Here is a 16,118-nt window from a genome sequence, read left to right on the forward strand (position 1 = left end):
CAGCCCAACAGAGGCCTCAGGCTCCCATGCCCTCCCCCCAGCTGTGCTCCAGAGGCCTGTGCCCCCTTCCCCTCTGTTCTCCAGGCACAGCAGGCAGCCTGCAGCAGCAGCTGCTTCACAGGTGGAGGGGGCACGGGCCCCCAGGACCCCTGCTTGGCTGCGCCCAATGGCAGAAGCACCACCCCCAAGGGCCCCTGGGTGGCAGAGAGTCCCAGACCCATCCGGGCCTGGGCCCAACGCCACGAGTCCCTGCTGCTGAGCTGAGCCACATGTGGCCAGCTGCAGCAGGGCTCTAGGCACAGCAGCAGCCGCCTCTGCTGCCTCTGTCCCCACAGAGATACGACGGGAGCCCCCCGTGCACCTGGAGGAGCCCCCTTGGGGTTCCCCTCTTCCCACCACCCAATGGGGCTGGGGCCCGACTTACCTTCCCCTGCTCCTGGCTGAGCCGCAGTTCAGTTCCTCACCATGGGGGCCTCGATATGGCTCCCACCCCTTCCCTCCCCCACAGATTGTCCTGCTGAGGCTGGGGGTGGTGGGTGCATGCATGCGCATGTTCCCAGTTGCCCTCCCAGCCCAGGATCAACCTATAGAGGCTTGGGGATTGACCGGTTGATCGTGATCCCTGGGTTGGTGACCACTGCTTTAGGACATTAAATCCCATCTCCAAAACAAAAATGTTATTGAGAAGAGCAAATTAATAAAGTTCTTTCACTCAGAATAAGAGAGTTCACCCTTTTTAAACTGATTTGCATGCTGATGCCAACAGTAGAAAAAAAGCACTTTATGATGGAAATGAAATCAATACTGTTCATTTGCTAATGTTATAATAACACTCTCCTTCTCCTCCCCACAAAATACTTTTCAACTCATAGGAAACTTTTGGGTTTTTTTTAAAAAAAAAAAGCACCACAGAGGTCATGTGTACATCAGGGCCCAGGAGAGCAGCTGTTGTTACGTCTCAGCTCTGTATTCTTGGGCAACCCTGGTACAGGATGCAGTCTGTCTGACTAACAAAGGACTCACCCCCCCTCCCTCCCCTCCTCTACCTAAATGAAACTGATTAAGATGCAGTGAGAGACGCACCTAAGACCCTCACCAGATAAGGGTGATAAGAGTGAAACAACTGCCCTAGGTCTCATTTACATCCAAGATGGAACCAGATGACCATTCATTTACATGAGAGATGGAAAACAGAAAGCCTGAAGCAGAGACTGCAGTGAATTCTGGGACCAGAGAAGCAGGAGAGCGCTGCATGATGGGGAATCTGTGCTTCCAATGTTAATCAACCCATGTTCACACACACCCAACTCAGCATTTATCAGACCAGTTCTAATCTGGATTTGCTGAGAACTTTCCCCCCCCCAGACACACACACACAGCTCTAAGTTTAATAGGCATCTCGGGCTGTACATTCCCCGGTCCCACTATGGGAGGCCTATTTAAACTTGATTGACTAAAACTTGGTTGCCGGGTTAGGGAATGCTGAGGCAAGAGACCTAGTCAGAGGGGGTATGGGCAACATTTGAACAATGGTTAAGGGTTCATCACAGCATCCAGCCTGCTGGAGCCCTAATCCCATGTGTTGTCATATCTTTCCCGAGATGACTGGTAGAAGTCCTCTCCACAAAAGGTTATGAGCACCCCAATAATTGCTTTAAGTCTGTTAAAAAACTATAGTAAGATCTGGAAAAGTCATGCTAAGCTGAGGCTTGTGCACAACAAGTAAAAATCCAAAATCCTGATGCTGCAAGCTATCTATTGTTCCTGAAGAAACCATGAGATATCCCATCAGTATATCTGCCACCCATAGGAATTTCAAGCTGGCTCCCAAGTATTTGGGTTACTCCCTAATCTTAAGTGTTTCCTGATTATCAATCAGTTTCCTGAGATGGTCCAAACCAGATAACCCCTTGTCAATAGAAAAGACAATGATTTACACTACTGAGGGTGCTTCGAAGCAGCTAAACTGAGGGTATAAAAATCTGTAAGTGTGTGTGCTGCAAGAAAAAGAAGAAGTAGAAGCAGGAGGAAAGAAGGAGAAGAAGAAAACCCCTGTGCTGACACCATCCCCTGTCGTTCTTGGGACGCTGGAAGAACAGATCATCTCTCCCTTCAAGGACTGTGCTACAGACTGTGCCTGTCAGCTTTGCAGCCTGAGTACCGTGGACTAGGTGAGATCCCAGCGTTCTCTGTCTTCTTTCTAGGCATAAACTTCTGAACCTGAACTGTATCAGTTAAGCTTGAGCTAAGTTTCCCCAAATACTTAGTGAAACCAGGGTAGTATTGTCATTGTTGGTGTTTGTTTTTCTTTTGCATGTCTATTACTACTAGTACTATTATATATTTCATATGCTTAGCAATAAATAACTTTTATAGTCAAACTGGTAGTAATTGGGTATATTTTTCCTTCTCTGCTTCTCTTTCCTCCCGTGCTCTGCAGCAACGCTTCTTTTACCTATGCTAAAGATCCCTGTGAAGCCCAAATTATTGTGGGGTCTGCTCATCAAGAGGCCAAAGATTGGGACGTGCTGAGTTTGAAACACATAAGGGGATCAGCTTGTACAGGCTGATTGACCCAGTTTGACTCAGACGTGCCCTTATGAACTGAATGCTGGCCCATGAGGGTGTCAGCTGGACACCCAGCCGGATTCAGAGGGATTCTGTTTACCTGTGTGCTTGTGTCTGACTGCATTTTATTGTTGCTCTTATGAACTGATTCTTGGCATATGAGGGTGTCAGCCTGTCCATGCTGATCAGCCCGAGACCCTAGAAACTATCCCTAATACATGAGCACACCCCAAAGTAATGGGCAAATTTGGTAACACTGTTCACCAAGGCACCCCGGGGAAGACAAGAAACAGTGAGCACAAAATGATTAAAGATTGTTTCAGATTGGACATAAGGAAAAACATCTTTACAATTTGAGTGCCAAGGGTCTAGAACAGACTCCCTGCCAGGGGTGGTACAGTCACCCACCCTAGCAATCTTCAAAAAGCATCTTGATGCTCACCTTGCTAGGGTCATCTGACCCCAGCAGTCTTTCCTGCCCAAGTTTAGGGGGGCTGGACCTGATGATCTTGTAAGGTCCCTTCCAGCCCCTAATATCTATGACTCTATTAAATATAATAATACTGTACAGTGTAATAACGACGCTGTAACATCGATAATGATAAACATACATTTCATTATTAAAACTGAAATTATTTAGTCTGAATAGTAAGGAAAGTACATGAACTAAACTTGAAAAAAACCGAGAATAGCTCATAAATTGTAGAGCTTTTCTGTTTAAAAAAAACAGGGTGCTGTTGGGCAGAAGATACACTTAGAGGCAACATAGCATCAGAATGCTGATACGTTGCTACTAACAAACATTTGTGTTGTGCTACATTATTAGGGTGCATTATATTATGCTTGGAATATGTGGGCACATCTATATGTGCTATTAATTCAAAGTAGGCTTACTGCGCAGTTCCCAGCCATCTCCAGGCTGCACAGGGAAGCAGGGAGCTCCCAAATCCCAGTGATGCTTGGCTGGGATCAGTGCTGGGACCGGGTGAGAGGGAGGCAGAAAGTTGCCCTGTCCTGGTACTGCTCAGCTCCCTGCTCCTGGAGGGAGCTGGAAGCCAAACACTGCCAGGATTAGGGGAGTTCCCTGTCGCCTGTGGCCCTTTAGTGTAGAGACTGACCAGGTACAAATTTGTTCCCAGCCGGCATCTACACATGTGCTACTGCACAGTATCTACTACACAGTTACTTTACTACTTGTATTTACGGGTAGTAACTAACTGGCCAGTAGACTAATTTACTGTGCAGTAAATGTGCACATGTGTAGGTGGTGACGCTTTACTGCACATAGACTAGTGTGCTGCACAGTAACACGTCTCATATACACATATATTTTCAATACATACTTTAACTAGGATTAAATAGAGAGGGAATAATATAAAAACTAGCTGCAGAAGCTGCTGGTTTTAAAGTGTGAAGATAAAAATAAAATGTTTTACTAGATTTTTGCAGATTTGTACAATGCTAAGAATTGGCTAGACAATATACAATAGAACTTCATTAATTGTTTTAATTAGTTCTTGGTGCTTTCCAAAAATTGAGATGGCATAGTCTCTGCTCCCAAGAGTTTATAAAATAAAAAATAGAAGCAACAAGACAATGAGTAGGGAAGGTGACCTGGGTCAAAATCCCAATAATCTAAATTTAGGCTTTTAAATCCAGATTATGGTACCTATATAGAGTGATCTGATTTTCAGAAGTGTGAAGTACATGTTATTTTCATAAATTCAAACAAAATTTGTGGGTGCTTGCATCTTCAGAAAATCTGGCCACTTTTGTTTAAGAAAATAAGTCAAGATTTAGGTGCCTAAATTTAGGCAACCATATCTGAAGATTTTGGCCACAAAACAGAACTGAAGTGGTTGATAATTTAAGTGTCCATGTTAGGCAATAACAAATATGTTAAAGCACAATGATTTTGTCCAGATTTTGTTAAGATACAGAAAACAGCTAAGAAAACCAGCTTGTAAGCTTCATAATAAAAGTGGGTCTTTAGAAAGATCTGATTGAGAAGCGGTTAGTCATCTTTTCAGTTTGCTAGTCTGCAGCACAAAAACCATACTATAGCAGAAAAATAAACACACAGAAATAGTGCATTCCTCTTCTCAACCAAGCTGTAAATTACTCATCTGTACATTATTTAAAACTAGCTAGCTGCAAGTCCACAACAACTAGGGGTAGTTTGGGTTTAATTTCTCCCTTAGTGGGTGTGTCCCGATGAGTGCACACATGTGGTTTGTGGTGCCATGAACCCATCTGTGCTGGTAATTAGCAGCATGCACCACCCAAAACCAGAGTCTGGATGGCCAGTGCCATACTCCAGCTGCTAGTAAAGCTCTGTGCACTGGATCACTGCTGCTGCAGTCCTGGGAAGTCCCCAGTACCCCAGGTAAGGCTGCAGGGGCCAGTCCAGGTGCTGGCCTCAGTCTCCCCTTCCCCACCTGGGGCAATATGCCACACACCACAGCATGTGTGCACAGGCATTCCCAATGGGTGCATCCAGACAAGCACACATGCTCTTTGTGGTCACTCAAAGGCTTTTGAGGCACTGCAAAATACATGCAGTGCATGTGAATAGATTCTCTACACTGCATATTTGCAGCACAGAGAAAAAATTAGATACTGGGAACTTCTGGTATCAAAAAAAGCAGGGGGGGGGGGCAAAAAAGTGGGGTGGCACATGTGGCTGCAGCATACGCACCCTGAAACTGGAGCCTGGCCAGCTGGAGCCACACTCTAGCTATGTTGTCTCTGGCAGCCAGCCAGCCTCTGTGTGCCCAGATCATCCCTGCTGGAGCCCAAGGAAGTACCCAGGACCTCAGGTAAGGTTTCCCAGGCCAGCCCAGGTGCAGGCCCCTGTCTCCCCTACCCCACCCAGGGCAATTTGCCACACATCAGAGCATGCATGCAGGGGCATTTCCCATGGACAAGTAGCAATGGCATAACGACGTACTGCTGCTATTTGTCCCCAGGGCAATGCATGTGCGTGCTTCTCTGGACATGCTCAGTCTGTCTTTCATATGGGGTTTCAGCACACTTATAGCTCTGCTGAGGGCCCAGATGTAATGGGATCTGGTTTTGGTCTCTCTCATATAGAATCCTCTACTTCTGTTACCCCAGGGCTACAGAAGTTCTCGCAGCTGGATTTGGGTACTGTTTTTGGTTTTTGCTCTGGTCATGATTATACAACTTTTAGGAAGTAGAGTGTCCTGACTGTTGTGGATGTATGATTTATACATGGGAGAGCAACTAGATCCTTTCCAACTAAAATGTCCTACACCTGGGTTCTGACCAGAATACTACCATGGGTGAGGTCCTTTACACAACTGGAGCCTAACACTGTCAGTTATGACTAGGGATCTGGGTTTTCCATTTCCCACAGAAAAGCAGAGTAAAACACGGATTTCCCATTTTAACAGTGAAACCCATGGATTTTGCAGTTTTGTAATGAGCCCTTTGCAGGCTGGCAGAGTTCCAGCCTGCAAGGAGCTGGGAGGGAGCAGGAGGAGGGTGGTCAGACATGGGGCACCATGTACATGTGCATGTACATGTACTTGGCTGCCAGGCGGCCTGGAGAGCAGCTCCTACAGGTAAGTGGTGGAGGAGTTGAGGCCCCCATAGGAAGGGAGGGAGGTAGTTGGGCAGGGCTGGGGCTGGGGCTGCTGCCCAGTAGGGCGGAGCATGGGGCTTGGGGCTGCATTACACAGTTGCAGGGCCCCAGTGGGGAGTGAGATGGGGCTTGTTCAGGAGGAAGGGGGTGGGGCCAGCTCCCCACAACTGTGTGCACTCCTGGGAGGGCAGGGGGACCCGCGCCCCCCAGATATGTGCACGGGGTGGGGGCGAGAATGGGTCGCCCACTGTGGACTCAGTTCCTGGCCTGCTGTCCTCCCCCAGGGCCTCCGTAGCCTAGCAGGTGTGACCCAGCACTGCAGAGAACAGTGGAGCCATGCAGGAAAGCTGCTTGCCTCTGCAAGTTCTGCAGTACCCTGGCAAGGTGTCTCCTGCATGTGGGACTGCAGAAAAGGGCTAAACCCCCTGCCGCTGCCCTCACTGCTCCTGCATGCACAGAGGACACCTCACCAGGGCAGTGCGGAGCTCACAGTAGCAACGACTTGTCCAGCGTGCTGTTCCCTGCAGCACCAGGTCCCCCCTGCCTTCCCCCACCCCCTGAGCGTGCACAGGGAGGGGGAGCCAGTCCCACCCTGGCTTGAGCCTGCAGCAGGCAACATGGTGGGGAGCCAGGCTGGGGGCAGGGGCTACAGACCTGGCTCCCTGGCCCCATAGCCCTGGCATCTGGAGGCCCCCTCTGGCAGGGCTGGGGAAGCAGAGGCTGTGGGTAGGGGGCAAGGAACACCAGCAAGGCTGTTTGGGGGTTTTATCAGATAATTTGCAATTTTTTATCAGGGAAAACCAGTATCCCTGGTTATGACCGTGCCCTTAGGATTTATCCAAAAACTATCAAATGCAGCACACCAGAATCCCAGATCTGCAGGACATCACTTTTCTCTTTCCATAAGGCAGCCTCCTACTGCTCCCTTCAGATATTCACCCCCCACTATCACTTAGACCTAACATCTATACCAGATTCTGATTTCAAGAAAAAAAGTCTACCAGTCTCCACTGCCAATAAACTCTCTCCTTGCATTTCTAAAGATCGATATATCCACTGTTAGCCATGGTTGTTGCAGGATAAAGTAGGAGGAGTGCATTATATGACAGGTAAAATAACAACTGGTAATCTTATTGATTGTAATCTTTTTCTAACATGCATGCTTTCTGCTTCCACTCAAAAAACACTTCTTGGATTACATTGCCTATACTTTTATGCTCCAAAAGACACTTTAAATAAGGAAAACAGTCTGAATTGAGGATTAAGTACTGCAGAGAACTGCAAGAGATTGCCACCTCCTTCCCCAGTACTGGAGACATAATGATAATAGCCAAGGCCGAATGGAATGGGAGAGGAGGACTATGAGAAACTGGTTTTCAGATAAGAAATCTTCCCTTAAAGTATTATGTGGTGCGGGACTGTGAATGCTATTTTCATGTGCATTTTAAATGTTTTTTCAGCTACAAAAATGTTGTGGCCCTACAATGTTTTTCCCAGCCATTAGTATACATTAACAAGGTCTACTATAAAATGCAGCTATTCAGATAATTACATACTCCTGGGAACCAGCAAGACCAGTGTCCTTCCACTTCAGAGATGGTTCTAATTTCTTGTCGATGGGCTTGCCTTTTACAGGAGGACTCTTCATTTTCTCAAACACATTCTTTTCTGAACAATCATAAAACTTCTGGGATTGGCCAGAGTCCTCAGTATCAACTATTTCCAGATGCTGCTGTTTTTCATGCACTGGTTCTTCAAAAAAAGTATATTCCTAGTAAAAGATCAGGAAAAGGTTTGTCAATCAAATTGCCACATGAATACATTTTAAAAATAATAAGTTATAAGAAGTCAACAGTATAGTGCACTAAAATGACACACAGCATCATATACAAAACTTTCCATTCATTCTATTGTGTAAAATTAAATTGTATTAAAAGAATGCAACATCCATATCAATGTGAAATTTCTGATGGTGAAAAGCAAATGTCCCCAGATAAAAAATTAAAAAACATTTAAAACAAAGCAGTTATTAACAAAATTTGGAAATTCTTGAACCTACTATAATACTAGATGTTGTCCTGTACCTAAGAAGTGACACAATTTCTGACAAGCAGCATTACAGAGTATAACTTCAGATCAGATATAAAGCCCAATTTTGCAAACTCTTTCAGTGAACTAACTGAACAAAAATTGTTTCCATGAATGAAAGTTTGCAAGATCAGGCCTTATTTTTTGTATTTAGAAATAAAATAATCAATACGATGTACTATATTGATTAACATATTCCCTACTTGAATACTGACAGATGACTCTGTAGCTCAAACTTCCAGCAAAGTTAAAAGATACGTAGTCACATTTATAATGGAATCCTGAATGCCTGTTACAAGTATAACATATAGCGCCACTCCAAAACTTTAAAAAATATTCCAAATAATTCTTAATAAATGTACTGACCAGTTTCAAGTTCATAGATTCATAGATTCATAGATGTTAGGGTCGGAAGGGACCTCAATAGATCATCGAGTCCAACCCCCTGCATAAGCAGGAAAGAGTGCTATAGGCAGAAAAGAGTGCTGGGTCTAGATGACCCCAGCTAGATGCTCATCTAACCTCCTCTTGAAGACCCCCAGGGTAGGGGAGAGCACCACCTCCCTTGGGAGCCCGTTCCAGACCTTGGCCACTCGAACTGTGAAGAAGTTCTTCCTAATGTCCAATCTAAATTTGCTCTCTGCTAGCTTGTGGCCATTATTTCTTGTAACCCCTGGGGGCGCCTTGGTGAATAAATACTCACCAATTCCCTTTTATGCCCCCGTGATGAACTTATAGGCAGCCACAAGGTCGCCTCTCAACCTTCTCTTGCGGAGGCTGAAAAGGTCCAGTTTCTCTAGTCTCTCCTCGTAGGGCTTGGTCTGCAAGCCCTTTACCATACGAGTGGCCCTTCTCTGGACCCTCTCCAGGTTATCCGCATCCATAAGTTTTTAAGTTATTTTTAATAAAATTCATGCAACTATTTATATATACTTTTCTTTAGGCCTCTAAAGAAGGCATGTTTGTAGAACAGTCCCATGTAGGAAAAGAACTGAACAGTCCTATGTAGGAAAAGAACTGAACCTATAGCTGGCTCTGTCTAGTACCACAGCTGATCAAAAGCAGCCAGAAAAGAAAAGCCTCTTGTCAACTCTTATTTTCTATTGGACCACACTCACCTTCTACAGGAAAAATAGTTTATGGGCTTTATTTTTCATTATTATTGAAGCTGTCACCAACAGATAGCTAAAGGCTTTCCTTTATGTACCTGGCCCAATACATTTTTAAAAGACTGTCTCAGTGTGGCTTGCATTCTGTTATTTAGTTATGTGAATTGGCCATCCTGTGCTTTCTGACCCAAATACTGAATCTGCCCATATTCACTAAAATATTTTTAAAATATAATCTAGAGATGACATATTTTTAATACATGCTAAACTGGTCAAGTTAGATCCTTCAGCTTCACTTTTTTTCATATTATAGACACAGGGCTGGCCTGTCCTATCCTGCAAAACCTGTAGCCTCAGGGGGCCCCACACCAAAGGGGCACCCCCCGCCACTGGTCGCCCGCGCTGCCCCCCCCCCCCGCCCACCCCCCCGGCCCTGCTGCTGCTGCCACCGACTTCTTCAGCCACTTGCCACAGCCTGACCCCTGCCACCAGCTTCTGTGTCAGGGGGCCCCCCAAAATTGTGGGCTGGCCCTGTATAGACACTGAAATGCTTTTTACGGCTCCCACATATTGACAGTACTAACACACTACTAACAAGTACAAACTTCCTTTTTCCAGTGCTAATCAATACAAGACTAGTAATTAGGGCTGATGAACAATTAAAAAATTAATCACAATTAATTGCAAGATTAATAAAAATAGTCACAATTCATCGCAATTTTAATCACACAGCTAGACAGTAGTCAGTACACCCCCACCCAACAGCCTGGAGCCCATGCGCTGTGACTCCTGCCTGCCACCACCAATAGCGCACAGTCCCAGCCCCAACCCCAGCCCACCCTGCACCCATTCCAGACTCTCCCCGGCTGAAGCAGACCAGTTGGAACCCATGTGAACAGCCCCGATCCCAGCCCACCCTGCACCTGCTCCAGATTCACCTGAGCAGTGGCAGCAGCAGGACAAAAGCTGCTGCTCAGCATGAAGGAAAAGCGACCCCTCCACATCACCACTGCTGGGTCCTTCTTGCTGCAGCCTCCTGGAGCCCATGCCTGGGCTACCCTATGGCTCCTCTGCAGTGCCACCACTGCCCCACTAGGCAGCCCAGAAGCAGCAGTGATGGCAATGCAGAGGAGCTGCAGGGCAGCCCTGGTGTGGGCTCTTGGTGGGTGCAGTAAGAAGGGCCTGGCAGCAGTGAAGGGAAGGGGCTGCTTTTCCTCCGTGCCGAGTAGCAGCTTCTGTTTGGCCATTGCTGCTACTGCTGCTGCTATACTCAGTGCGGGTGGGTTAGTCTGGAGCAGGCACAGGGTGGGCTGGGATCAGGGCTGTGTGCGTGGGTTCTGGCTGGTCTGGAGTTGGTCCACTCCACCAGTCAAAACGATGTGTGCAATGAATGCAATTAAAAAAAATAGCATGTTAATTTGTTTTTGCTTTAATCGTGTAAGTTAACTGCAATTAACTGACAGCCCTACTAGTAACACAATATGCAAGCTGACTGGCTCTACAGTAAGTGAGCATGCATGTATGAAAATGGCAATTAATTCCCTACCTTATTGTTCATCACAGAAATGCATTAAAACCATTTGCAACTACAAGAATAAGAAATAAGAATAAGAAACGCAATGGCACATCTACATGAGAGGCTGACTGCGCAGTAGTCCAATACTACTACACAGTAGCGTTGCATGGCAAAAACAGTGACGTGACATTACTCCACAGTAGTATTAGGCTACGGCACAGCAGAGTCATAAAAAAGGTGTCCACCGGCGCTACTGTGCAGTAACTCAGATTACTGCACATTTATTTAGTACTTTATACAAAAATTAAATAAACACACAGTAACAAATATGCAGTAACGTCTTGTGTAGACACAGCCAATGGGTACTAAAAAAGGCACCAAAACATTTATAGCTTTTTAATTAGAAATTGCTACCTATCATTTTGTGGAAAGAGAATACCATTTATTTCAGATGGGGAGTAGTGTTAAAATAATACCTTATACCCTCATTTTGTTACAAATTTAAATACCACGTTTTCAAAACTTTAGAGCTCTGTGGAATTCTGTCCTTTCTAACAAAAATGCTTACTGGATTCTCATATTTTTGTCATTTCTACCCCTTGAGAGTTCTAAACAGAGGCTACTAGTAGGCTGACTTGCCATTAAAACCAACAGCAGTATATCTCTACAATACCAACTTTTATTAAATTCCATGTTTTGTATGTTGAATCCACAAATTGAGCTTTCCCACGGGGTAATACAATACACTGCTACTAGGCTGCTAAAATGGTATAATTTATACTCTTAAATATAAGCTACTCTACAGCAGTAGGGAATAAAATTAGAAGTGATTTATCTGACAAAATTGAAGGAAATGTAATATATACTTGTTGAATAAATATATTTGTCACCACTGGGAGGGAAAAAAGATCAAACTAAGAAAGGTATGTGTTTTACATGATAATGGAGAACAATTTGTCATTTTATATTGGAGACAAAATTGATAAAATACTATCTTTTTATCTTTAATAATCATCAAATGAGCTCAAACCTTTTGTAGTTATTTATTTTATTTTTTTTACAATATCATACTTATGAGAGGAAATTTATATTTGGATACAATTTTAAAGAATTATTTTGTCTAAGGGGGGATATAGAATACATTTCAAACTTTACATACTCCATGTTTTTTATACACAGAACAAATTTCTAAAGGTTAATTCCACCATTTCTAATACTAGCCACTGCTTTTACTTGAAACATATTAGATGTGACTCTCAGAACTGCCAAGCACCTACAACACCAGGAAAGTAAGTACTAACATAACACCTCTGGAAATCAGGCCAAAATATTTCAGGTTGGTCATACAAAACCTGGGAAACTCAAAATTACTTGTTACACTTGAAAGTTTGACTCCTAATTATTTACTCTTGTAATTAAATAAACTGAAGCTCCATATAATGCATGGAGTCTATCAAAGACTAATTTTCATCCAGCTAATTACATTTTAAGATAAATAATTTGACTATTTTAGGTAGGGGACATGTCAATTATATTGTTATAGCCAAGGCTTAGTCACTATTCGGGGTCTTGCGGGTTGCCTCAATTAGGGGAGACATTTCTGGCAGTCAAGTTATTTCTCTGGTGTAGTCTTAGGGTATGGACATATAAAAAATTTAGCACAGGAAAAAAAAAGGGGGCAGGGCTTTACCAGCTGTGAGCTGCTCTATGGAAATAACTTGGGTGCTTGCTATTCATGTAGTAAGTGAAAGCTAAGCTATGGTAGCTTGATCTGCCACGGCTGCTATTTTGCATCCTCCCCAAGTCGGCATCTGGGGCTACTGCCCCACTCACTCTTGTTAGTTATGCTACTGGAACAGGAATTAAACAGAAGACAGCTTCTTTGTGCAATATTCCAAGTCTTTTTTTTTCCAACCAGCACTCTTTTCAGCTCTCTTTCCTAATTTTCTCTTAGGGTCATGTTACAAGTGCTTGTCTAACTATTCTTAGATTTCTGTTCTTTTTCTGTCCACTTTTGTGGTATTTCTGGCTGCTTCTGCTTCCACATACGTAAGATTCCACCAAAAAAGAAAAAATACCTAGCTCTCTGCATTTGCATTCAACCTCCAAAAAACCTCTTCCATCCACATAACTTCATTGTTAACAGGCTTAGCATATCGCCTGTGGTTTGGGTTTGTATTGTTCTAAGGCTACTTTAATTCCTCTTAACTTTATCCTGAATGACGAGTAAAACTGTGCTTATCACCTTCAATAAGGTTTCAACTCCCCAGCATCAAAATATTATTAAAGGGCCAATGACAAACAGTTTAGGATTCCTATCATTGCTTGATAATGTTTTCTGCCCTCCAAGTGTCCAGTGTGGAACCCTTAGAAAGATGTCAGTTTTGATCCACAGCCTTGGGAAACGTATAGCAATCTCCATCTGGACTTCAGACATCAAGATTCAGCTTTTTGACACACATTCTCACCATGGGAGGGTGGATTTGTCTCCCCGACATCACTCAGAGCTCGCCTGCCACAACTTGAGTTGGGAGAAATGATAAAAGTTATTCCCTAAGTGAAGTGTGATACCATTGACCACCAAGTTGGCTGTTAACAATGTATTCCGTTTATAGAATGCTTGCTACAAAGTCTTAACAAGTCGCATTCACAGCTCATTAACTGGACCGCAGTTTCCTCACCGCCTCGCCGAGTTACTGGTGACTCCCTTGCCCAGTGCCCTCCTAATTCCCCTTTTCCAACTGTCTCCTCACAGGTTCCCTGGACCTGTCTTTGGTAGCCCTTGCTGCCTGCGACCCCTCAGGTAAATACCCCACCGCTTACTGGTCAGCCGTCGATTCGTGGTTTCCCAGGTTTATATGTTCCTGCCCTGCCTCGGTGTCCGTTGAGGACGCCTTCCTTTCTTCTAGAGCCCTGAGGGCAAGGTTCTCCTCCTAAGTGCCTGCCTTTAAGCATGGCAGCCACTTTCATCTTCTTTATTTCGCCCTGGTGTGTGGATCTTTGTCAGCTCGGTCCAGCTGGCTATCGTCCTTGCCTTTTCTGTGACCTCTTTTCGTCCTTTCAGCAACCAGAGTCCCAGGGTCTTCCCTTCAGACCCCAAGTAATACCCTGTTACACTCACCATGGAGTGAGCAATAGAAGAGGGTAAGGAATAGATCATAAGAAATTCTCTCTTCTTCCTGTTTCTATTGAAGAACATTATCATGTACAGACTATTTGAAAGTCTATCTCTCACAGAATGTCCTGAAGCAAACCTGTTTCAGACCTAACAAGATGTGGATCATGTTTCTATTCTGCTTAATGCCACTTAATTATTTTAACATTTAAAAATTTACAGTTATAAAAAAGAACAGTTACTTAAATCAAAAATATTTTTTCCTTTCTCACAATTCTCCCCTATACTTTTTAAGTTTAAGGTGAATGTAGTGCTTATGAAAGGTGCCAGATTAACTGCAGAGGAAACTGACCATTAGCCAAAACACTGACAGAGCAAAGGCAGCAAAAGTGCAAGATTCTCGATACCAGTGAGAGCCAACTTTTTAGCAGGCATGCCAATAATTATCTCCCTCCCCACCCCAAGTGCCACTCTGATCTCCTTCTCCTGCCCTGATTGATCTGCTTTCTGCTTCCTTCCCTGTGTCCTCTGCCCCATCTGCTACTGTGCTATTTTTTTCCCTCCGTGATCAACCATGTGCCACAAACAGGTTACCTGTGCCATTTGTGGTATGCCTGACACAGGTTAGCTACCCCTGCTCAATATCACTTAAATATTAACCCTGACACAGAGACATTACTAGTAGAAATGCTGGTCATCTTTTTTATCAGTTCAAAGTCTCTTGGTTGAAGAAAGCTGGAAGAGGATGACATTTTGGGGAGAGGGTTGTATGACACAGTCACATCTCTTAAGCTAAATATTGATGCTTTTTTTACTTGAACAACATAAACAAATAATGTACTCATGCATATATAAAGGAAGTGTTGTTCCTTTCTTCAAGAAGCAGTTAGACATTGGCTGCTATTTGAATAGCAAGTGAAAGTGCTTTTGCACATCATATAGCTGGACTTCAAAAAAGCCTGTGATCTGGTGTCCCACAACCTCCTCTTGGAAAAATTGGCCAACTGTGGTCCTGGCTACATCACAGCCCGATGGCTGGAGAATTGGCTCTGAGGCTGGACTCAGAGAGTGGTGGTCGATGGAAGCGAATCATCATGGCGCTTCGTGACCAGTGGCATTCCCTAAGGCTCCGTCCTTGGCCCTGTTCTTTATGAACGACGTGGATATAGGTGTCAGAAGTGGACTGGTTAAGTTTGCTGATGACACCAAACTTTGGGGTAGATTGTCCACACCGGAGGATAGGCTGGTGATCCAGGCTGGCTTGGATAGGCTGAAAAAGTGGGCAGATACAAACCTGATGACTTTCAATACCGACAAATGTAAGGTACTCCACCTTGGGAAAAAACCCTGCAGCATGCTTATAGGCTTGGCAGTGCTATGCTCACTAGCACCAAGGCTGAAAGAGACTTCTGGGTCACGACTGACCACAAGATGAACATGAGCCACCAATGTGATGTCGCAGCTGGTAAAGCAAACAAAACCCTGGCTTGCAGCTCTAGATGCTTCTCAAGTAAATTTCAGGATGTCGTCTTCCTGCTGTACTTGGCCTTGGTGATGCCGCAGCTGGAGTACTGCATCCAGTTCTGGGCTCCACAATTCAGGAAGGATGTGAAGAAGCTTGAGAGAGTCCAGGGGAGAGCCACACACATAATCAGAGGGCAGGAGAATAGGCCTTATGAAGAGAGGCTGAGAACCATGGGGCTCTTCAGCCTGGAAAAGCGCAGGCTCAGGGGTGACCTGGTGGCAGCCTGTACATACATCAGGGGTGTGCATCTGGATCTGGGGGAACATCTGTTCACCAGAGCACCCCAAGGGATGACAAGGACCAATGGCCACAAACTCCTCCAAGACCGTTTTAGATTGGACATAAGGAAAAACTTCTTTACTGTCCGAGCCCCCAAGGCCTGGAATAGGCTCCCTCCAGAGGTGGTGCAAGCACCTATTCTGGACTCCTTTAAAAAGCATTTGGATGCTCATCTTGCTGGGATCCTTTGACCCGCCGACAGGGAAAAAGCCCCAGTTAGACGCGGGAGCGGCAAGAGACACGCGGGTGAAAGCCTGCTGCGCCCCCGCTCCCCCGAAGCCCCCCCAGAGACCCTCCAGCAGCCACGGAGG

General features: G+C 44.9%; 1 protein-coding gene across 2 annotated transcripts in view; it reads right to left on the reverse strand.

Annotated features, from left to right (window-relative positions):
• ARMC4 (armadillo repeat containing 4) overlaps nucleotides 1-16,118 on the reverse strand; it is a 192,148-nt gene that overhangs the window by 141,558 nt on the left and 34,472 nt on the right. For both annotated transcript variants that reach the window (XM_025204423.1, XM_006023779.3), the window contains exon 7: nucleotides 7,732-7,946. In XM_025204423.1, the coding sequence (XP_025060208.1) occupies nucleotides 7,732-7,946 (215 nt within the window). The remainder of the gene's footprint in view (nucleotides 1-7,731; nucleotides 7,947-16,118) is intronic.

This window comes from Alligator sinensis, unplaced genomic scaffold, assembly GCF_000455745.1.
Source record: "Alligator sinensis unplaced genomic scaffold, ASM45574v1 scaffold309_1, whole genome shotgun sequence".
Lineage (NCBI taxonomy): Eukaryota > Metazoa > Chordata > Crocodylia > Alligatoridae > Alligator > Alligator sinensis.